At 40.8% G+C, this 23,909-nt stretch overlaps 1 protein-coding gene across 3 annotated transcripts in view; it reads left to right on the forward strand.

Moving 5' to 3' along the window:
* The window catches only part of FIG4 (FIG4 phosphoinositide 5-phosphatase), a 338,548-nt gene that overhangs the window by 163,110 nt on the left and 151,529 nt on the right, over nucleotides 1-23,909 (forward strand). For all 3 annotated transcript variants that reach the window (XM_075862266.1, XM_075862267.1, XM_075862268.1), the window contains 4 exons: nucleotides 2,506-2,654; nucleotides 10,735-10,901; nucleotides 12,817-12,955; nucleotides 18,791-18,849. In XM_075862266.1, the coding sequence (XP_075718381.1) occupies nucleotides 2,506-2,654; nucleotides 10,735-10,901; nucleotides 12,817-12,955; nucleotides 18,791-18,849 (514 nt within the window). The remainder of the gene's footprint in view (nucleotides 1-2,505; nucleotides 2,655-10,734; nucleotides 10,902-12,816; nucleotides 12,956-18,790; nucleotides 18,850-23,909) is intronic.

The following is a 23,909-nucleotide window of genomic DNA, read 5'->3' on the forward strand; positions in this document are numbered from 1 at the left end:
CTCTTTTATAGATTGGCTAGAGCTGCTGTGAGCAGTCCTGTCCAATCCTTCAACAGAGGGAGTGTCCTAGACTCAGAAGCGCTGTGGTCATTTTGAGGCAACACAGAGGGGACCCTAAAACTACGGATCCACGGCAGGGAGCGGAAACTGGAGGGCACCAGGTAAAATTATTCCATATATCCCATCACATTTATAATTTTTTTCCTTAGACCGGAGGGTCGCTTCATGTACATGTACGTGTCAGCCGATAAGGGGAAGTATGGAGCGGGATCACGGGCTGAGCTCGCTCCATACTTGGCGGATGACAGCTGTGTAATACAGCCATCACCTCAATGCAACAGGCAGAGTCAAAGATCACTTTGATTCCGCCCGTTCAACCCTTTAGATGAAGCGGTCAGTCGCAACCACGTCATCTAAAGTGTTGAATGAGTGGGGGAACTACCCTCCAACGTGCCATCGCCACCCCTGCGATACGATCGCGGGGTACCGATGGTAGTCTTTGCAGCCTGGGGGCCTAATTAAGGCCCATAGGTCTGCCATCTTTGTACTCCTATGAAGCGCTGCCTTCGGCAGGGCTGCATATGGGACTGGAACAATCATGATATATTGCAATACATTAGGATTGCAATATATCATATATGCTATCCAACGATCGCTGGTTCAAGTCTCCTAGGAAGACTAATAAAAAAGTAAAAAACAGTTGACAGTTGTTTTTTTTAACTTTACAAAAAGAGAATATATAAAGTTTAAAAAAAAAACTAAAAAAACCTTTTCCTATATTTTCCCCCTAAAGAAATGTTGAAAAAAACTAAAGTTAACATAACTGGTTTCACCACATCCATAGAAATCTGCAAAGCCTCGTATCGAAATATATGAATTCACTGTATTGAACGGTTTGCATGTAACCCTTGCTTCCTTGGACATTTTATGGAGCCCCTTGTTTTGCATGTTATAACTGTTTATTTGAATAAAAGTAATGCACTGTAATGACTATTCGTCTCCTGGTTTATTCTTACAGGTTTTTTGTCGCTCGGGTGCCTCATGTAGTGGGGCTTTTAAACAGGGCTGATAAAGTACAGACTCCAGTGACTCGGACTCTAGGGCCGGTTTTATGCAAAGTGCTAGTCCTGGTGACGGTCCACTATTATAGTTCATGTCTGGTAGTGCACCTTACATATAACTCCAGAAATCAATTTATATAATACTTTGAAGGGGAGATATCTTCGCAGCCTCCAGACCCCATGAGATATGAGGGCTATAATAATTGAAACACAAAGTTGTTATGTGTCTGCTTTATAGTGGGCATAATGCCTAGTGCAGATTTAGAGTGGTCGCCTGTTAGCGTTCACCCTTTGAACTACACCTTGTGTGGGTCCGCAAACGGCTATTTATAAAATCGTCGGATGCGCCTCCAAACATACATACAATATGGAGCCTTTTTAAGAATGTTACTGTTGCTGGATAAAGCAGAACATGGCAGATTGTGTGTCGGACAGTGAGGTGTGGTGATGCAGAAGCAACAATAAACTTTACACGTGGCCAATTCAGGCTTGAGCAACTACTACTACACTTAGCATGTATGGTAGTGGTATAATTTCCCTATAAACTACTGTTGTGATTCTTTGTGTGGTTTACACTGACCCATATAGTCATTTGCCTGATAATATTGTGATATTCTTTCTAAGGCTGGGTTCACACAGAGTTTTTTTACACGTTTTTTGGCGTGGAAACCGCGCCCCAAAAACCGGCCGAAAATGCCTCCCATTGATATCAATGGGAGACGGGGGCGGTTTTCTCCCGCGAGCGGTAAAACCGGCTCGCGAGAGAAGGAAGGGACATGCCCTATCTTCGCGCGATTTTGCCTCTGACCTCCCATTGACATCAATGGGAGGCAGAGAAAGCGTATTTCACTGCGTTTTATGCCCACGGCGCTTAATGGCCGCGGGCGAAAACCGCAGCGAAAATCGGCGTGCAGGCAGAGGAAATTCTGCCTCAAACTTCCAAACGGAATTTTGAGGCAGATTTTCCGCCTGCAAAAAACTCTGCGTGAACCCAGCCAAATAGATGGTATTTGTAATACTACTGATGCTACTCTCGCCCCTTTGTATAGCTTGTTATATTGTCTATATTGTTTTTCATGTCAGAATAAAGATTTGTCATATTTTGTTACTAACTTTGTCTATCAAAACGTTCATCTTTTTTTTTGGTTGTATGTTATTTGGGATATACATGTGGTGTAACATCTCCCTGCTGGGATTATATATAGAAAACTGTAGCACGCAGATATGCAGGAGATAGATCTACAGATGTCGATATTTTTACAAAACCTAAATTAGTGACTATTAACTGTTTGCTATTAGCACACGATAATGTTTCTTTTTTCTTTTTTTATCTGGTGTTTGAATAAATTCATAAAAATATATATTCGTCTGAATGTGTGTCGTTTTTTTAATATATATATATATATATATATATATAAATTCTTTTTGTCTTTTCCCTTTTTAGACCGGTGTCCTAAGAACAAACTGTGTTGACTGCTTAGACAGGACCAATACTGCACAATTCATGGTGGGAAAATGTGCTTTGGCATACCAGCTGTACTCCTTAGGACTGATCGATAAAGCTAATTTGCAGTTTGACACAGATGCAGTAAGGTATGATATATATAATTTTTGTCCGTTTATTTATGTATTGATTTTTTAGGCTGTTGCTATTTGAGATACAACTCAATCCTGTGGAGGTGGGACTACACCAATGATGTACTAATTCTGTGTGTTTCTCTATTATTGGTCTTGCAGTGCACTTATTCCACTCTGGTTTTTCCTCTCTGAGCCCAGTTTTAATAAATGTATATATAATTGCATACTATGTATAGATGTGTATTTTTTTGCTTTACTTATTTTGGGCTGATCCTATGTTACAGCATGTATTTTAGCCCAAAGCTGCATCCATGGTTTTGTTGCCTATATAGTGCAGCATACAGTATTATTAAAGAATAAAGTAAAGGCTCTTGTGTATGCCTCGTGTTAACCTGTTTTAGTCTATGTGCCATTTATGGGTTGTCTGCCATCTTGGTTTCTTCTCCCCCTCTGATATGGTTCCCCTAATGCAGCCTACATTTCTCATAATGCTTCTGGCTTTGCAGAGGCAGAGGGGGCAGAGTCTTATCGTACTGCACTTGTTCTGCTCTGAGTCTTCTACAGGTGCAGCAAGTGATAGATCAGTGACAAAGAACTTCTGTTCTTACATTTCAGAATCTGTGTATCCTATATGATGCAGCTCAGCCTGTCTCCTGCTTATGTCAGTTTTCACACATGAGGCAGTGAGGAGCAGCATCTCCTAGAAATACTGAACTCTCTGCACGGAGCACACACAGATAGTATAGACAGTGTGAGTCAGGGGAGTTTTATAACTCTGCAGCTAATAATTATGTATACTCACCTATATGACTGCACTCCTGCTCCTCCTCAGCAGTACTATATGCATGGGGAAATACAGAAGTACAAGGACGGTGAAGCTGGGTGGGGAGGGGAGGTGTCAGCTGCCAGGAGGGATATGATTGGTGATGATCTAATCCTGTAGTTAACAGGAAGTCCTCTACACATGATAGCATGGTCTATTTTTGTGGTCAGACTTAGATCACATGATACAACTGGCCATATTGAAAGGGTTCAAAATGTATAGATGCAACGTAGCTGGGAAGAAACAAATGACACTGCTAGAATATTACTGGTGAGTTAGCATTATATATACAAAAATTAAATAAAATAATTGACGGAGTGCTTCTTTAAAAACAGTCCCTTACCCCAACAACAGTACCCAGAATAAAAAGCATTGCTGGGAGATTGCAGCTCTGAAGTCTGAAGAATTGTGATTGCAGCTATAGACTATAATATCGGCTGTAACTCAGAAAGATAATTAATGCAATGTATTTTAAAAATTAATTATATTTATAAACTGTGGAAAAAGTGTTCAAGTGTACACATTCTAGCATTAAGAACATACTCTTTTGTCCTCATAACATGTCCAAATATACTTTATATAGGTTTTCTGGTTTACACTGTAAAGGGTATTGTGTTACATAAAATATATAAAATGCAAACCGTGTTGCTAATTACTCACTTCTTTGATTGGCTTCATCGGTCACATGGTGCAACCACTTCAGCCAATCAGTGTCAGGTTGAAGCAGACATAGTTCGGGTATGTGCACACGATAGCAGGCATTTACGTCTGAAAAGACAGACTGTTTTCAGGAGAAAACAGCTGCCTCGTTTCAGACGTAAATGCTGCTCCTCACATTTTTCGAGGCTTCTCTGACAGCCGTAAATTTTGAGCTGTGCTTCATTGACTTCAATGAAGAACGGCTCAAATTACGTCTGAAAGAAGTGTCCTGCACTTCTTTTGACGAGGCTGTATTTTTACGCGTCGTCATTTGACAGCTGTCAAACGACGATCCGTAAATGACAGGTTGTCTGCACAGTACGTCGGCAAACCCATTCAAATGAATGGGCAGATGTTTGCCGATGTATTGTAGCCCTATTTTCAGGCGTAAAACGAGGCATAATACGCCTCGTTTATGCCTGAAAATAGGTCTTGTGAACCCAGCCTTCTAACTGTAATTGCTGAGGCACGGCTTCTGAGCCTGCCTCTCATCTCTGCATGGACTATTCTAAGGCCCTGTTCACACTGAGTTTTTTTCAGGCAGAAAATTCTGCCTCAAAATTTAGTTTTGAATTTTGAGGCAGATTTTGATCTGCCTGCACGCCGTTTTTCGCTGCGTTTGCGCCCATTTAGCACCACGGGCAAAAACGCAGCGAAATACGCTTTCTCTGCCTCCCATTGATGTCAATGGGAAGTCAGAGACGTAAAGCACGAAGATAGGGCATGTCGCTTCTTTTTTCCGTGAGACAACTTTTCCGCTCGCGGGAAAAAAAGCCTCTGTCTCCCATTGAAATCAATTGGAGGCATTTTCGGATGTTTTTTGGCGCGGTTTCCACGTCAAAAAACTCAGTGGGAACTGACCCTAAAGGGAACCTATCACCAGCGTGTTCACCACTAAACCCACAGCGCTCTCGGGTAGGGTCCTGTGGGTTTAGTGGTGAAATTGCTGGTGGCAGGTTCGATCAATAAATGTGTTGTTTTAGTGAGCAGATTTACCCAAACCGTCTAAAATAAAAACTGTTGCCGAAAACAACCAATCACAGCACAGCTTTCATTTTACCAGAGCAGTTTAGTTAAAGGAAAGCTGATTTCTGATTGGTTGCTATGGGGATGAGAACATCATCTAGAGGCAGACCGCAATATAATATAAATACATACACACAGTGAATGAACTGCTGCAATAATAACAATAATTCCACCCGCTTTTTAACCACGCTGGGAGAGTCCACTAGTCAATAGTCCTCTTCCCCTACTACTCCTTCACTACAGGTAGAGGCGTATTGAATAGGTTGGGTTACGCTGCACCAGTAGAAGGGTATTGAGTAGAGGTGTCTATCACTATGTGGAGGTCAGTGTGTGGATACAGTCAATATAATAGATATGAGGGAGCAAACAAAATATAAAGCCATTAAAAAAACAAACCTATGTAGCAACATGCAGAAGGGGTCCGCGTCTCCTGCCCTGGGAGGATTATTATCCTGCACATGCTTCCACATTTTGTATTTTAATGTTTAATGAAAAATGAAAGAATTGACCAATGAGAGTTTTCTAGAGCCCATTGTCTTTTTCGTGCAAAAGGCATATAGGGGGTAGAGTTGTGACACCCAGGAGAGAGTGATGGCATACAGGTGGCCGAATGATGGCATATTAGGGGGCAGCCTTTTCTAGAGCCCGTTGTATTTTTTCACACCCAGCTTTATTGGCAGTGATTATATAATGCATCTTTCCTGGTGATGACCGTCCTTCTGATTTATTTCTGCACTGTGTGCACAATTATTAGGCAAATGAGTAGTTTGACCATATCATCATCTTTAGGGTATGTTCACACGAGGGCGTCCGTAACGGCTGAAATTACGGGGATGTTTCAGCCTGAAAACATGACCGTAATTTCAGCCGTAACGGCTTGTGCAGGCGCTTGAACGCCGCGTCAATTACGGGCGTAATTAGCGCTGCCATTGGAGTCAATGAATAACGGCTCCAATTACGGCCAAAGAAGTGACAGGTCGCTTCTTTGACGCGGGCGTCTATTTACGCGCCGTCTATTGACAGCGGCGCGTAAATTACGCCTCGTGTGAACAGACAAAAGTCTGCCCATTGCTTTCAATGGGAAGATGTTTGTCAGCGCTATTGAGGCGCTATTTTCGGACGTAATTCGGGGCAAAAACGCCCGAATTACGTCCGTAAATAGGCCGTGTGAACATACCCTTATACATATTTTCCAACTCCAAGCTGTATAAACTTGACTGCCCATTTTGATGAAGCATATCAGGTGGTGTATTTATGTAATGAGGGAGGGTGTGGCCAAGACTTTATATCAAGGTGTGCAGATTTATTAGGCAACTTGTTTTCCTCTGGAAAAATGGGCCAAAAAATAGATTTAACGGACTCTGAAAAGTCAAAAATTGTTAAGTCTTTCCAAGGGATGCAGCATTCTTGAAATTGCTAAGATATTGGGGCGTGATCACAGAACCATCAAACGTTTTGTTGCAAATAGTCAACAGGATCGCTAGAAATATGTTGAGAAAAAAACAAACACAAATTAACTGTAAAAGATTTGAGCAGTATCAAACGTAAAGCGACCAGGAATCCATTATCCTCCAGCGCTGTCATATTCCAGAACTGCAACCTCCCTGGAGTGCCCAGAAGTACAAGGTATTCAGTGCTCAGAGACATGGCCAAGGTAAGGAAGCCTGAAACCCGACCACCACTGAACGAGACACAAAAGTTGAAACGTCAAGACTGGGCCAAGAAATAGCTGAAGATCTATTTTTCAAAGCTTTTATGGACTGATAAGATGAGTTACTCTTGACAGACCAGATGGATGGGCCCGTGGCTGGATCATTAACAAGCACAGAGCTTCACTTTGATTCAGATGCCAGCGAGGTGGAGGTGGGGTACTGCTATGGGCTGGTATTATTAAAGATGAGCTAGTTGGACCTTTTTGTGTTGAAGATGGACTAAAAATCAACTCCCAGACCTACTGCCAGTTTTTAGAAGACACTTTCATCGAGCAGTATTACAGGAATGAGTCTGCATCTTTCAAGAAAACCATGACTTTTATGCAGGACAATGCTCCATCGCATACATCAAAGTACTCCACTGCATGGCTAGCCGGTAAAGGCCTTAAAGATAAAAGAATAATGACATGGCCCCCTTCCTCCCCTGACCTAATCCCTATTTAAATCATCCCTTCTTAAAGGTAAAGGAAAACAGTACATCTCTCTGAACAGTGTCTGGGAGCTGTGGTTGCTGCTGCATAAAAAGTTGATCGTCAACAGATTAAGAAACTGACAGACTCCATGGATGGACGGCTTATGACTTTTATTGAAAAGAAGGGTGGCTATATTGGTCAGTGTTTTTGTTTTGGGGGGGGGGGGTGTTTATTTGTAAATTTTGAGTTGTTTGTTTATTATTCTCACTTTAACCCCTTAGTGACCAGCCTTATTTTAAACCAAGCTATTTTTTAAGTTTTTCCACCGTCGCATTCCAAGAGCTATAACTTTTTTTTATTTTTGCGTCGACATAGGTGTTTAAGGACTTATTTTTGGAGAAACTGTAACGACGGGGGGTAGGGAAACGGACAAGTGAGCCCTAATCTACCCGCCACTCTGTCCCTGCCTACTTGCAACGACCCGCCCTAGGCGACGGGGTACAACTGGGCGGCGGTCCCTACGCTCAGTAAGTGCACGAGACAAACATACAAGGGAATACAAAGCAAAGGGAAAGGGGCTGTTGCCCACGGCAACACCGTGAGCCAAGTCAAACCAGGAGTGCACGAGGTACCAAACGCAGAGCAGGAGAGTAGTCAGTAAGCCAGGGTCAGTATGGAGCAGGATCAAATAGTTAGGAGCTGTAGCTGGGCCAGGAAACCACACGAGAAGAATCACAAGCAAAGGAGGAACAGGAAAGGCAGGTATAAATAGACAGAGGGCGGGAGCTAGCTCCGTCTGGCCAGACTGCGATAGGCTCTCCCACTCCTAAGCCTGCCATCCTGAGTGGTGGAAGATGGAGTCAGTCTCAGAGACGTAGATTCAGGTGCAGACTGATTACTTAATAATAATAATAATCTTTATTTATATAGCGCCAACATATTACGCAGCACTTTACAATGTAGAGGGAACATGAAAACAATATCAGACATTACATAGTGACAAAGTTCATTTACAATTCAAACCTGGGGAGTGAGGACCCTGCTCGCAAGAGCTTACAATCTATGAGGACATAAGGGAGACACAAAGTGTAACAGTGTTTGTTCTGTACAATGGTCCGGCCATTTTTATACACATGCGGTGGTAACATAAAGCTGCATGAGCCGGTCACCAGCCAGTATCCGTGTATAACCCAGAAGCTGTGCCTGGCAGATCCTTTACAGAAACAAGTTGTATTTTTTAACCGTACCATTTTGGGGTAAATATAGTTTATTGATTAGCTTGTATTAAATTTTTTTGGGGCTGTAAAAAAAAACAAAAAACAGCAGTTTTGCCACTTTTTTCGCTTCTTTGATTTATGCCGTTTACCGTGTGGTATAAATAACATAATAACCTTATTCAGCGGCTCGTTCCGATTGCGACAATACCAAATGTATGTCGTTTTCTTATGTTTTTATACTTTTACACAGTAAAAACACTTTTTTTTTCAAAATTATGATTGTGTCTCCATATTTAAAGAACCATAACTTTTTTATTTTTCCGCCGATGCAGCTGTATGAGGCTTTTTTTTTTTTTGCGGGGCGACTTGTAGTTTCTATCAGTACCATTTTGGAGTACATGTGACTTTTTGATCACTTTTTATCACATTTTTTTGAAGGCAGGATGAACAGAAAACAGCAATTCTGGCATTCTGTTTTATTTTTTACAGCGTTCACTGAGCGGGTTAAATAACATAATATCTTTATAGTTGGGGTCGTTACGGACGCGGCGACACCAAATATGTGTAACTTTTTAACTTTTTTTTTCATAATAAAGCATTTTGTAAGGGGTAAAGGTGTGCTTTTCTTTTTTTTTTCCACTTATTTATTTATTATTAACTTTGTTGAACTTTGTTTTTTACTAGTCCCACCAAAGGACTTCACTATGCGATCGTCCGATCGCTTTTATAATACACTGCAATACTTCTGTATTGCAGTGTATTACTGCCTGTCCGGTATAAACCAGAGGCATGGCCCAGCAGGCATCCACTACAGGCAGACCTGGGGGCCTTTATTAGGCCCCCGGCTAGTATAGAAGACACTGGCACCCTGCGATCGCATGCAGGGTGCCGGTGGGGTGAGGAAGGGAGCCACTTAGATGCGGCGCTCGCTGTTGAGTGCCGCATCTAAGGGATTAAACGGCAAAGCGACGGGTCTGGTGCACAACAGAGACAAACGGAAACCATGGGCACTGGATCCGTCACCATTGAAATCAATGTTGATGGAAACGGAAAGCTCTGGTTTCCTTTTGTGTCTGTTCAGGGTCCCGGTCCGACGGCACGTCAGAATGGGACTCCAAAGCAGATCTGAACGAGGCCTTAGTCATACTATTTTAACTAAAATACACAATAATTAGTTCTACAGTATCTACAAAACTGCTATAACAAATGCATTTTTTAAAATGATATAATGATAATATAGCTTTCTTTGAGTGTTTATTCAAACCTCTAGCATTCTAGCAGATGTTTTTTTTTTTTTTTCAATTTGTTTGCATAGTCACGTGTACTTTAGCACGTTTCAAGCCCCATCTAATATTCACAGTGTTTTATTCAGAGCAGTGAAAAGGGGAAAATAAAGATAGAAAAAGCAGCAGTGTGCACTTGTTCATATGACTTCCAGGGTTCCCTGTAGTTTTGTCTTTTTCCACCAACAGCTTCGATTCAGCATCACACCAGAAGTATCGGTATAGCTGCACATCATTAGCAAGAAGGGACGGTAATGAAAATTGTGCATCAAGAAGCAATATTGAACATGTGACTGGTCTATTGCTACTCTGTGTTTCTTAATGGGCAATGAAATATTGTGTTCAGAGCTGTATGTAAAAAGGCAGTAAAATAATATTTCATTAATTTGTAGCATGCAGTGGGGTTTTCAGGGTTATGTTTTTATTTGGGTTGTGGACTTATTAAGCATATTGTAGTGCTAGCCACTTTAATTTAGCTGGCCTATGTATAACCTTCAATAACACACCTTTGTATACCCAAAAAAGTTTGATCTGTGGTAGTATCCAGTTTATTACATAAGTAGTGTTGTCTCACATCACACCAGTTGAGTTTACTGACATATTATAGCATGATACACATTATATCTATATACATCACATACATTATTTTTCCCTTTGGTAATGATTATGTATTAATTACAGGGTACAGTAAACTATGCCTATTTCCATTCTCTGGGTTCTCATTATCATTTACCTGTAGATCAGGGGTCAGCAAGCAGCAGCACTCCAGCTATTGTGAAACTACAACTCCCAGCATGCCCTGATAGCATGCGGCTATGCAACTTCCATTTTTATTTTGATATCATATTTGCTATTAAAATTACTCTTCCTATGCACTCATTAATATGCATGTGAAAACCACATTTGATTTCATATCTGACAGGTTATTTGAAGAACTCTATGAGGATCACGGCGACACACTGTCTTTACAATATGGCGGCTCCCAGCTTGTTCATAGAGTCAAAACCTACAGGAAGATTGCACCATGGACTCAGCATTCCAAAGATATCATGCAAACCCTTTCTAGATACTACAGTAATGCATTCTCCGGTAAATACATGCACGTTTTCTGTATAGACTGATTCCAGAACTCACCTTACAAAATCAGAGATAATGTAGCAGACATGTTAATGTTATAAAGAAAATGCTTCATACAATACGTATTAAAGGTATTCCCATTCAGAAGTATGAAATTGCTGTATTCATTTTAGTGTAACTTTAGAAAGCTATTGCAATTTCTTCTGTGCCATTTTGCATGACCATATGCCATTTAACCAGAGGAGCATATCATAAAACACAGAAACTACAGATTCTTTAGTGTCCGTGAGATTTAATTTATACAAAGTAATCTAAAATCCACTACCACCAATAAACACAAAACTGGAAAGTAAATGGCTCAATTCTAAATTTGCCCTGGGCAGATCGTCCTTAACAATAATGAGTGAATGTGCAAAGAGGGCTCTAGTGAGGAAGACCACTAAAAGACCTATGACATCCGAAAAGGAGTTTCAAGCTTCTTTGGTTTAAATAGTAGAGACTGTGCATACAATATCTGCCACCAAGTGCTCCACTGTTCCACAAAAAAACACATTCTGGCTACATTTTGAAAAAAGATATATGGGTGAGTAGAGTAGAACATGTTCTGTGGTCTAATAAGACCCAAATTGAGCTTTTCGTTTATACAAAATGTTACCAATAACATTCCAAGGCCCCTCCAGACTCTATCCGTACTTTAGGCACTTTCCCCATCAAAAGGACTACCTCAAGCATTCCACCACTTCTTTTTTCTCTGTATAGTTGGTTGATTGTAATTTATATTTGGAGTACCCAAGCCAGATTCCAGACCTCGTTCCTATTGACAACCTACATGTCTATATAGGCTCAAGACTGCTGATTCTGCCAACCATTCTTCTACTAAATAATGAATTGAAGGGGATAAATAGTTATACGTTTAATTTGGTGCTTAATCTTTGTTATAGAGGTTTGAGGCAAATTATGATATGGTCAGTTTAAGCGGCCGCTTGGGACCCGAGGCTCCCCGGGGGTGCAAGGCCACTCAAACCGTCCATCATCCCAAACCCGGCCATTTAAGCCCTCAGTGGTTGACAGAGGGAGGGGGCTCCCTATATACCACATCAGTACCCTCCGAGCAATTGCAGGGTGCCAATGGTGGCTATGGCAACCAGAAAGATTAACATAATTTTATTAGGCCCTGCCAGAGAATGATCGTAGCAGTATACTGCATTACAGAAAGAGTGCAGTTTATTTTACCTGCAATTACAAGATCAGGCATTCAAGTCCCTTGTGTGATCATAAAGTGATGCAATGAGATCAATGGTGATGCAAATTGAAGCTATGGATTCCGTTTGCCTTTCCGTTGAGGGGTTCCCCTGACGGATAGCTCAGACGGAACCCTTCAACAGAACAATACACTTATGTGAACAAGCCCTTATTACAGAAGGTTTTCCTCACCGTTTTAGCAAGTTGGCTGGTGCTGCAATAATTACATATGTTTTCCCAATCGCACAACCACCCCCACATCATTGATGGGTAAAGAGCACAAAAATAGCAACCATTTCAAAAGCAATATTTTAAAATCTCATTGCTTTACAATACCAAAACACGTCAATGCCAGAAAACTTTGGTATATGTACGTTCATGAGCTATAAAGAAGCAAATGCACACAAGGTATTTAATCTATAAGTGAAAAACACATTTCCTTAAGAACTCTTTGTGCTGCAGAACCCTAATTGAACTTCACTATCCAAACACACGCGTCAATCAGCATGATTTCTAGGTTTTTACATGTTTTCTTGATCACGAGCACAAGGTTTAATCCTGATGTGTTCTGTAGACTTTATGTGAACTTCACATGTAGTAGTTCATATTACACTGTTTTATTTATTATAACATTATTAGTTTATTGCACAGCTCAAATTTGTGTTACTGTTTTCTCTTCTCCCAGATGCAGACAGACAAGATGCAATCAATCTTTTCCTGGGTGTCTTTAAGCCAACAGAAGGCAAACCTCATCTCTGGGAGCTGCCCACTGACTTTTACCTGCATCATAAAAATACAATGAAACTCCTCCATTCAAAAAGGAGGTAATGCTCATGTCTTCCCTTACTCAATGGCAGTATATGCAGGATGTGCTCTTTCATCAGTTTAATGGTGTTGTCCGTTTTTTTTCTTTAATGACCTTAGTCAATCAGGACCATCCTAAAAGTTAGTTGAGTTGGGTCCTCTCTGACACACTTACCAAAAAGGAAGGGCTTCAAACCCCTATTCTCAGCGGAAGAGGCGGATGAGCATGCATCGTTGCTCTCCTTACTAATGAATGGAATTGTTATAAACAGCTGATTGTATTCACTCAACTGTTTTCGCCACTACTCTTCACTCAGGACTCACATGTTGCATTAAAGTACACGGTAATATCACATGATCAACCAAGAGATCATTGGCAAAAATATAATGCAATCTTGCGTGGTAAATTAATTTAAATAGGGTCTTCTTTTCAGACCCCTTGTTTGGTACGTTGTAGGGCTGTTTAGTAGATGAAATTACACTCACAGATATATCTCTTTTAGGACATCAAACTTGTTCTCCAATTTAAATAAGTTCGTAAAGTTACAGGTTCTCTTGAAGTCTGAAAATCAGTGTGACACCCTCTATTTGACTCTTTGCCCAAAAGCGTACCTGGATTCCGGTCCCCGGATAGCGAAAGTCAGAACTCGCACCACGGCCTCAGAGTTGTGACAGTGAAGCCACATCAAAAAAACATAGATGAACTTGCGAGTAGATGTGGAATCTTGCCAGAACTGGAGCTGTGTTCTGGTGCAGGAAATGTCTGACAACAGATGAGGAGACCATTCCCAGGGACCGATATTGGGTTGACGCTGGCTAACCAGACCCCTAAATTCATGCAGATCCAAGACCTGACCCTTCAGTTCATTCAGACCACAGACCACTACATTAATTTTAAAAAATTGCCATGGAGAAATTGTTCAGCCCCACAAACCATTCTGAAAAGTTTTTTGCAACTATATTTGTTATAATTTACTATAAATCATCAGCATACTTCTAGAATGGAATGCGTTAACTATTGTTGATTCTTAAATTTTTTCAGTCTTTTATAGAAAAGGACGTACAAATATTTTAAGCGAAGATAATTTGCCGGACTATACCTTTTGTCTAAACACACATATCCTGTTGGCATCATAGACAGAACAGATTGGCAATGCTTAATCCATGCCACAATAGAAACCACGTTAAATGACAATGATTTATTACTTGACACACACAGTAGACGTTTCATGGAATAGGATTTCTCTAGAGAATACGTATTAAAATCAAGGTCTTCTCAACCTCCTCAGCAGGAAGCAATTAAATATCAAGTCAAGTTGACTGATTTGATATTATCTGGGATCATTACACATTGCATCCGACAGTTTAAAACATAAATATTGTAATGAAATGTCTCTTCCTCTCTCTAGGGTTATTATGGGTAATAATACTTTAGTTTGCTAACCTGTTAGATTAATATGTATTTATTACAATAAGACTTGGTTTTTAAATAGAAGTAGATGAGATGCTTGTGCATTACAATCCATTTAACTGCTATTCTTTAACCCCTTCCCTCCACAACCATTTTTCGGTTTTTCCATTTTTGCTTTTTCCTCCCCACATTCCAAAAGCTATATCTTTTTTTTTTTAGTTTTCCGTCGATATAGCTGTATCAGGGGCTGTTTTTCTTTTCGTGACAAGTTGTAGTTTTTCACGGCACCATTATTGTACCATATAATGTACTGGAAAACATCTCTTTGTTGGGTGGAATGGGAAAAATACAGTGATTCCTCCATTGTTTTGTTGGGTTTTGTTTTTACACCGGTGCGGTAAAAACGACATGTCAAGCTTATTCTGCGGGTCAATATGATTATGGCAATACCAAATTTATATAATCCTAATAAAACTAATTGTTAAAAATTATTTTGTTTTCGTATCGCCAAATTCTGGGACCCATAACTTTTATTTTTCTGTCTTCTATTTTTTGCAAGGCGTGCTGTAGTATTTATTGGTTTCATTTTGGGGTACATAAGACTTATTCATCACTTTTTTTTCTTTTCCAAACAGTTTTATTGATTTTTACAGAAAAAGAACAAAAGGAACAAAGCCAGCATGATCATAAACACGAGTATGACAATATAGAGTAGCAGCGCCAGTTTAGGAAAATGTCCTATAAGCAGGCTTAAGAAAAGAGGTGGATATTTTGATCAGTTTATATTCCATTTTTTGTGGGAGATCGGGGTGACCAAATAGAGTCTGGTGGTTTTAATTTTTTTATATTGTTTACTGTGCAAGTTAAATAATGGCATTTCAAAAAGTAGAAAAAAATCGAGGTGCTGAAGCAATAAACTTTTTTTTTTTTTTTCAAGATCATGGTATATCTTTTATATGTGGAGCAAGCCTACGGCCGTTTCGTGTTAACACACACTTTCTCAAGGCCCTGGCGTCACTTCCTTCACTGCCCATTATATATCCCCCTCACAATTGAGCATACTTAATATTTTTCACAATAGAAAGCAGAAAAGTGCACAACAAGTCGTATCATCTGATACAATATAGTCAATATGCAACATAAAGCAACATTACATTACATTATATTATAAATGGCAATTTTTATATTAGAAAGTCACTGAGGATCGTTCCGATCATTAAGACCGAGCGGTCCTAGTGCCCCTGTCTTTAAGATAATCTCAGCCTCTTTCTGTAGCAATACCTTATGTCTATCTCCCCCAAAAGGTATTTGTTTTATCTGGACAATTCCTGCAAATAGCATGCATCGGGAAGGGGTACAAATTGCTGTCTTGGTATTTTATGTTATATATTATAAGGACAGCTATGTGTATAGTCACCACTGCACAGATTGTATGTACTATACAGTAATACATTTTTATATCAGAATATTGAGTTTTTTAATATAAGAAACCATATTCCGCTAAATTAGTTCACATCATGTTATTTGGCTTATACGCCAGGAAAAGCTCCAAATGTATGTGTTAAAAGTAGGGTGTGACGGATGCCTAACAGTGGCATCCATTACCAATAGACTATTATAGGATACGTTAAACATATACATCATGAAATGGTCATTCATCACCCATTATGAACTCCATTTAACATATATGTCATGACAAGCTATTGTTCCGGGGTTCCGTTTATGGAATAGCAGAGTCTACTATGCTATTCCATTATTACAAAACATACACATTATACATTACATACACTAAGCCAAAACCAGGAGTGGGTCCAAAACACAGAAGAGGTACAAGTATTTTCATCACACTTCTTCCACTCCTGGTTTTGGCTTACAACTACTAAAATAAAATAAGCCTGTGTGAAAGAGGACTAAATAGTAAGAAACATATTTATTGCTAAAGGCATTCATTTTAATAGACGGCTATAGTTTTGTTTTATTCAGATTTGCTGTTAGTGTAAAAGTGACTATACAAAAGTTTGAACAACAGATTTAGGGAATTGTCCATAGATCGGCCATTTTTGGTGCAAAGAATGATCATGTTCGACCATGTCCAACTCCCGAAATTTGTTTTGGATTCAATCTTACATGTTGGGTTTGTTTGGTCATTTGTCATGAACAGTTGTTGAGCCTGTACAGAGATCTTTGTTTCGAACAGCCCACTAGATCATGCACCAACAAATTATGTCATGAAGCAAACACCAAATCTCTTCTTTGTCTGAAAGCGGTATTCCCAGAATCGACAATTATCACCTATTCACGTGGGAGGTGATAATTTTATGATCACTGGGACCCCTACCGATCTTGAGAATGGGATTTCTGAACCCCTTGTTCCTCCTCGCTGCTTGACCGCAATGAGGAGAACATTGAATGGAGCGGCAGTTGAGCATGTGCGCTGATGCTCCATTCAGTCTGAGGGAATGACTGAACAAGCCAAGTAGAGCGCAAGACTGTTTTCGTAAGTCCCATAGACATTAAATGGAGTGACAGCCGCATGCTCGACCACCACTCCATTCAATCTCCGCCTAACTGTGTGGGGGTGCAGTGAGGAGGATCTGGGGGTTTGGGACCCTTGTTCTTGCAACCAGTAGGATCCCAGCGTATCAGACAATTATCACCTATCCTGTGGATCCTGTGCATAATTGTTGATTCTAGGACAACCCCTTTAAGGAAAGGCAATGTGTTCACAGCCAAACAAAGGTGTGCTCTCAGACGCAGTCTCCTCACAACATTGTGACAAAGAAGATGTGTTTATTCCCTGGGCATGACCGAGTTGACGTCATAAGATAATTCGTATGAATTTTCCTGCCCACGAAATATTTTACACGTTAATTTGCACGTTTTCGGTGAAAAATTGTAACGCATCTATTACCGTTGTCTGTTTTGCTAATCAACGCCTAACAATAAATCACCAGTGGTTCGGCTGTTCAAAATCACTAATGTATGGCTAGCTTAAGATATTTTATGTGCTACCGTATTTATAGCATGTGAGTCCTAAAACGCACACATTTTTTATATGCAGTCTTTATCTTCTAATTGTCGCGCAAAGTTGCAGCTAAAACCACAGGTATCCCATAAGCTAAACATGCAATAGCTGTGTATATTACCTTTGAAACCTTTTGCCTCGCCATCAGCCATATATACTATTACTGCATTTTGTTATTAACTGGCTAACTCTGATCTGTAGACCCACTGTATGCCCACTATTTCCTGCTCGACAGAACCGTGACTTAAGAGATTGAAGGTCTCAGTCATTCAGCAGCTTTCAGTGCTCACATTACCTTTGTCTGCAGACCATTCAATCAGTCTGTAGAGCAGAAAGTTGCATAGGATTTTTTGTACCAGACCAGTACTGTTTCTCTTTACACATAGATCTTTTTATTTCATATTCCCAGCCTTGTCAGATAGTGAAGATGAACAGTCATCTTGTATTAAGAGTTGAAAGTACAATATTTTGCTATTTCTACAATCTACAAAGGGATTGGGATTGTGGCAGTTTCTATAAAAAAAAAAAAAATCTGTTCATGACCGAAATTGATGCAGACTCATTCATTGATATATTTATTTTACAAAAAAGTGAATCAGAAAAAATACAAAGTATAAACTTTTTATTTTTATAAAATAATTTTAATACATTTTCTAGGATTTCGTTTGGTTAGGTTGAAGACGGACTCACAGACGTTCTATGTGAGCTCGCCTTCAGGCCGTATTACTCTTTAAATTATATATTTTTTTAAACCGCTATCAGTAAGCAATGCTCTCTAACTGCAAACTCTGGGGGCCTCCTATAGAAGTGCTTTACATATACCAGAAAGTAAACCAATTGGCATTGTACAGGATGAAGCTGAATTTACACAGATGTACATTTACAGGGATTTGCAGACTGCATGACGTCCCAATAGGCTGCAGTTTTTGGGGCAGTATTTTTTTTTTTAAGCCAAACACAGGAGTGGACAAAAAAAAAAAAACATCAGTCTATGCTTTATACGTTTCTGTCCCTCTTTCCTCCCTGCCTTTGGCAAAAAAATAAAAATAAACTTCATAAAAAACTGTAAGTGCAAATCCATCCTTAGGCTGCGGTCACTCCAGCGTTCGGCTTTCCATTGTTCTGCTCCGTCAGAGGAGCAGAACAACGGAAATACCAGAAGCGCCAGTTCAGTTGCATGACGAACACTACCTCTGGCCAACGGAACCCGTTGTCCTTAATGTGTACCGTCGGGATATCCGTCGTTTTACCGGAAACCATAGCTCAACATGCTGCTCTATTGTTTCCAGTATTCTTGGCCAAATCTGCGATGGTGGCCCCTAATGCAATGTGAACGATGCCTTAAAGGGAAACACAAACTTTTCTTAAAAGGTTCCTGTTTAGATATTCACACAACATTATTTTTACTTGTATTTCCAGTTACACATTCTGGTGGACACCAGGCGTCTTGGAGCATTTACCATTACCATTTGATGAAGGTAACTGATTATATTCTTATAGAATTTGTCGTATTTTGTCCTTTTAGTTTTTGTAAAGCACTAATATAATTATTAGAGTTTCTGCACTTTATTGAGCCCTTTACATATTTCCTGGTAGTCATTACCTTGCATAATAAATGCAAGGTGGGTCTTTATATGCTCTGATGGAAATCGTTATTGGACATCATAATGAATAACACCCTGTATGTCTGGGGAAAAAAAATGGACTAGCATTAGATTAAATCAATGTCTGACACACACCACTTTTTCATGTCAGCTTGGACCAACCATGTTACCCTCCCTTTAATTGTTGGGGGGGGGGGGGGGGGAGCTGTGGAATTATGCGTTGCGTTCTTAAAGGGATTGTCCGGTTTCATCAAATTAATGTTATTTTTTGTACAATTAAAAGCTATAAAACCTTCCAGTATACTTAATTCCTAATGGTTTTCAAGATCTCTGCCTGTTATTCATGTGATGGACACACAGGTGTTGGGATCATTAGAAGACACAGCTCTGATACACACAATGTTATTGTAACGAGCCGTGCACCGGTGTGTACATCACATGATCATGGACAGAATTGTATCCACTGGACGTAAACCATAATCGTTCCAACAGAATAGCAACATGCAGAGATCTTAAAAACCGTGACTATTATTATATTATACAGAATGATTATTGGAAAATTCAAGATTGGAATATTAGAAAAATTTTTGATTACATACAAAATATAACATTAATTTGATGAAACTGGACAACCCCTTTAAAGATACATACAAATAGAAAGATGCTTTGTAGCTGATGCTGATTACAGCTTTACACTGGATCTACATGTTTTATTTTTAATAACATATATAATATATTAGGGCTTCATAGTGCCAAGGAGTTGCCAGTGATTTAAGGTAAGATCAAGGCTTTACCACAATGCACACTGTCAATGTTTTCCTACTAGACCATTGCAAGAAATCCGACCATGTCACTGCGGAGCCCCAGTTTTATTATGCATCTTTTAGAAGTTAATGTGATGCTTCGAATGTCAAAGCAACATTAACCCCTTTACAAGGAGCGATGGATATATCCATCACGATTAGGTGCTAGTTCCCGCATCATGACTGATATATCAGTCACTCGAATCTCATGGGTACTGCCACTGTACTCACAAGATCAGTGGCAGGAGCACCGCTGTTATACACAGCTAGGCTCCTGCTGCAACTGCCAGAATTGAGGAGAACTCAGATTCCGGATGTTTAACCCCTTAGATGCTGTAGTAAATAACGGCCACGGTATTTAAGGTATATGACAGAGGGAGCTCCCTCTGTCTGCCCTTTGGCGGCCCGCAACAAAATTGCTGTGCGCTGATGGGTTACCTTGACAGCTGAGGGCCTTTCAAAGGCCCACAATTCTGCAATCAATAACTGTATAGTAGGTAATGCCAAGGCATGGCCTAATAGTTTGCCTGTCAGTGATACACCAAGGCCTTATTCACACGAACGTGTTATACGTCCATGTGACAAACGTTAAAGGCCATCACATGGACCTATGTAATTCAATGGGGCCGTTCACCTGACCGTTGTTTCAATGGACCGTGTGAAGGGTCCGTGAGAAAATAGGACATGTCCCATGCATCCCTCCATGGACTCTAGTCCCGCAGGGAAAAGCACAGATGCACTTCGGATGTGAAAAACTGCAGTTTTTCACGTCCGATTCAGCGTTGCGGTCGTGTGAATCTAGCCTAATAGGCAATAAGGCTTTGGAATACTAAGTAGATAGTAGTGGATCCAGCTTTATTTTTTTCCTTCTCTGGTCTAATTGTGACTTTCCCATGACACACTTAATCATATAAAAATATTGTCTCTTCCTTTTTTGTGGATGTTGGGGTTTGCAAAAAGTGAACTTGTAGAAGACTATCTTGTTCCTACATTCAATATATTTGTCATTGTATTTTGCCTCTATTTCTAGTTTTAAAGATTATGTTTTCGTTGTGTTGCATGATTAGAAGGCTAACTTAGCATACTGTAAAAACAGATCATTTCATCTTGCAGTTTATAATGACATTGCCTTTTCCAGAGTGACAGGTCTTATTGTTCATGTATTCTTCAATCCCGGTCATTGAAGAATAAATATATAATGTAAAAGTATAAAATAGTTTATTTTCTTTGCTAATTATCCTAGTTGTGTTTGACGACTTGGGGAGTATAAGGAATTGATTCAGTCGTTTATTTAAGATGGGAGATTCTCTGTTCTTAGTAAAACATTGCAGTGCACTTCTTACAACATCTAGCACTTTCTGCAGGCTTCTGTTTGTCCCTCCCTAGATGTCCTCCCACCCAGGGGCGTAGCTAAAGGCTCATGGGCCCCGATGCAAAGGTTCTTCTTGGGCCCCCCCAAAAAAACTTCTCATGGCCAATGGCCCGCAGCTTTCAGCTGCATCGCTGGGTCTCCTAAGTGATCCAACAATGCAGCACTAGCAGCCGGGGGCGTCACTAAGGACTTAAAACAACAGGGGGAATAGCCCCAATACATATGTGCCCCCTACAGCGGCTCAGCAGACAGTATCACACTTTATAGGATTAGATACAGTGGCCCAGCAGACCGTATCACACATGGTAGGAGTAGATATAGGACCCAGCAGACAGTTTCACACATTATAGGATTAGATACAGTGGCTCCGCAGACAGTATCACACATGATAGGATTAGATACAGTGGCCCAGCAGACAGTATCACACATGATAGGATTAGATATAGGGCCCAGCTCGCTGACCTTGCAGCTCCAGCGCTGGACCTAGGAAAGGTAAGTATAAGAATTATTTTCCTTTTTTATGTGCTACTAATTATTTTTGTGTGTGTGTGTTTTTTTACAAGTTCGGTTGCTGGACTACTTCTGATTAGAGGACTACTTCAATAACTGCATTTTTTTTATTCTCAATAAAATGGATAACGAGGGTTGTGTGGGATTTTTATTTCAATAAAATATTTTATCTATGTCTTTGTATTTGTTTAAACTTTATAACTACCACCTTATTAATATCTGCTGTCTGATTGACAACGTCCATTACTAAGGCGGGTCTTAATGTTAGACATGAAAAGGCTATCACTAACCAACATTATTACCCGAGTACCCACCACCACCAGGGGTATCCGGAAGAGCCGGATACGATCCAGTACCCGACCATCTGTAGTGACGGAGGGGCACTGGGGCGGCCGCAGGCTGGTATTATTAGGCTGGGAAAGCCCAAAAACAGTGGCCCTTCTCACCCAGGTAATACTAGCCTGCTGCTGCTGTGTTGTATCTGGCTGGTTATGAAAATGGGGGAACCCCACATCGTGATGTCCAGTTATTTATAAAACAAAATGACGTGGGGTCCCCCCCATTTTTCATAACCAGCCAGATACAACGCAGCAGCAACCGCCTAACATTACCAGGGTGGGGAGGTCACTGTTTTTGGCTTTTCCCACCTAATACCAGCCTGCGACCGCCCCAGTGCCCGGCCATCACTACAGATGGTCGGGTACTGGATTGTACCCGGCTCTTCCTGGCACCCCTGGTGGCGGTGGGTACCAGGGTGATAATGGGGGTTATTGTTCTCCTTTTCACCGGCTAACACTAAGCCCCGCTTTAGTAATGGACGCTGTCAATCTGTCAGAGGCCATTAGTAAGGTGGTAGCGATAAAGTTTAAAAATAATACAGACATAGAAAAAATACATTTATTGAAATAAAAAAAAACACACACAACCCTCATTAACCATTTTATTGAGATAAAAAAGCCGTCATCGAAGTAGTTCTCGAATCCGACGTAGTCCAACGATCGAACTTGTAAAAAAACACAAAAAAGAACATTAGTAAGGACTTGTTCACATCACCGCTGCCCTTCCCTTGAGGGGTTCCGTCGGGTTAACCCCTCAACAGAAAGGCAAACTGAAGCCTCCGCTTCCGTTTCACTCACCATTAATCTCAATGGTGACAGAAACGTAGCTAAAGGTTTGTCACCGTTGTGACAGAGTTCCGATGTTTTGCATTGTCGACTGCGCTATTGATTCCGCAAAAACAACGGAACCCGTTCACAACGGTGTCAAGCGTAAACCATTATCAACGTTTCCATCACCATTGAGATTAATGGCGATGCAAACGGAACCTAAGGTTTCATTTTGCCATTCCCTTGAGGGGTTAACCCGACGGAACCCCTCAACGGAAGGGCAGCGGTGATGTGAATAGGGCCTTAGATACAAGGCGCATGTGTGATACTGTTTGTATGGCCCTGTATCTAAGCCTAAGGTAGGCATGGATACAGAGTCCAGCACACAGTAATCTTATGCAGTATAAGATTACTGTCTGCTGGGGCCCTGTATCTAAGCCTAGCACACGGTAGGCTTTGAAGGGGTTATCCAGTTCCTAAACATTGATGGCCTATCCTCAGGATAGGGCATCAATAGCTGATGGGTTAGGGTCTGACTCCTGGGACCCCGGCCAATCAGCTGTTTTGAAGGCGGTGCAGCCGCTCGTACGAGCGCTGCTTCCCCTTCAATTCCCTCACTAGTTCACACTGTGAATCGCTGACACGTCCGTGTCAGCGATTCAGTGTGAGAAAGTGACTGGAATGAAGCGGAAGTAGCGCACGTACGAGCTCTGCACCCCCTTCAAAATAGCTGATTGGTAGGGGTCCCGGGTGTCGGACCCCGACCCATCAGTTCCAGCAAGACACTAATATTGAACTTAACCACCTCTTCGGCCGCAGCGGAGGTCCTCACTTCATCGAGTGTCGTGATGTAATGCGCTGCACACAGGGCTGCGCTCCGGAAAGAGGGAGGGTAAGTACTGTCAGTTACTATAGTAACAGTGGCCGGTGTAGTTTATTACATAGGCCCCAGTTACTATAGTAACTTTTCATTGATGTGGTGCGAAGGGCCGCGGTTGCAACTGCGATCCCTGCGACCCCTATAGTTACGCCACTGCTCCCACCCCCACATAATAGTCTCAATAACACCTCACTATATGCACCTCCCATATCATTCAAATATTTCCTAATGGTATATGGTGCTGATAAAAAGTCAAAGCTGTT

The sequence above is a fragment of the Rhinoderma darwinii genome, chromosome 4, assembly GCF_050947455.1.
Source record: "Rhinoderma darwinii isolate aRhiDar2 chromosome 4, aRhiDar2.hap1, whole genome shotgun sequence".
NCBI classification, from domain to species: domain Eukaryota; kingdom Metazoa; phylum Chordata; class Amphibia; order Anura; family Rhinodermatidae; genus Rhinoderma; species Rhinoderma darwinii.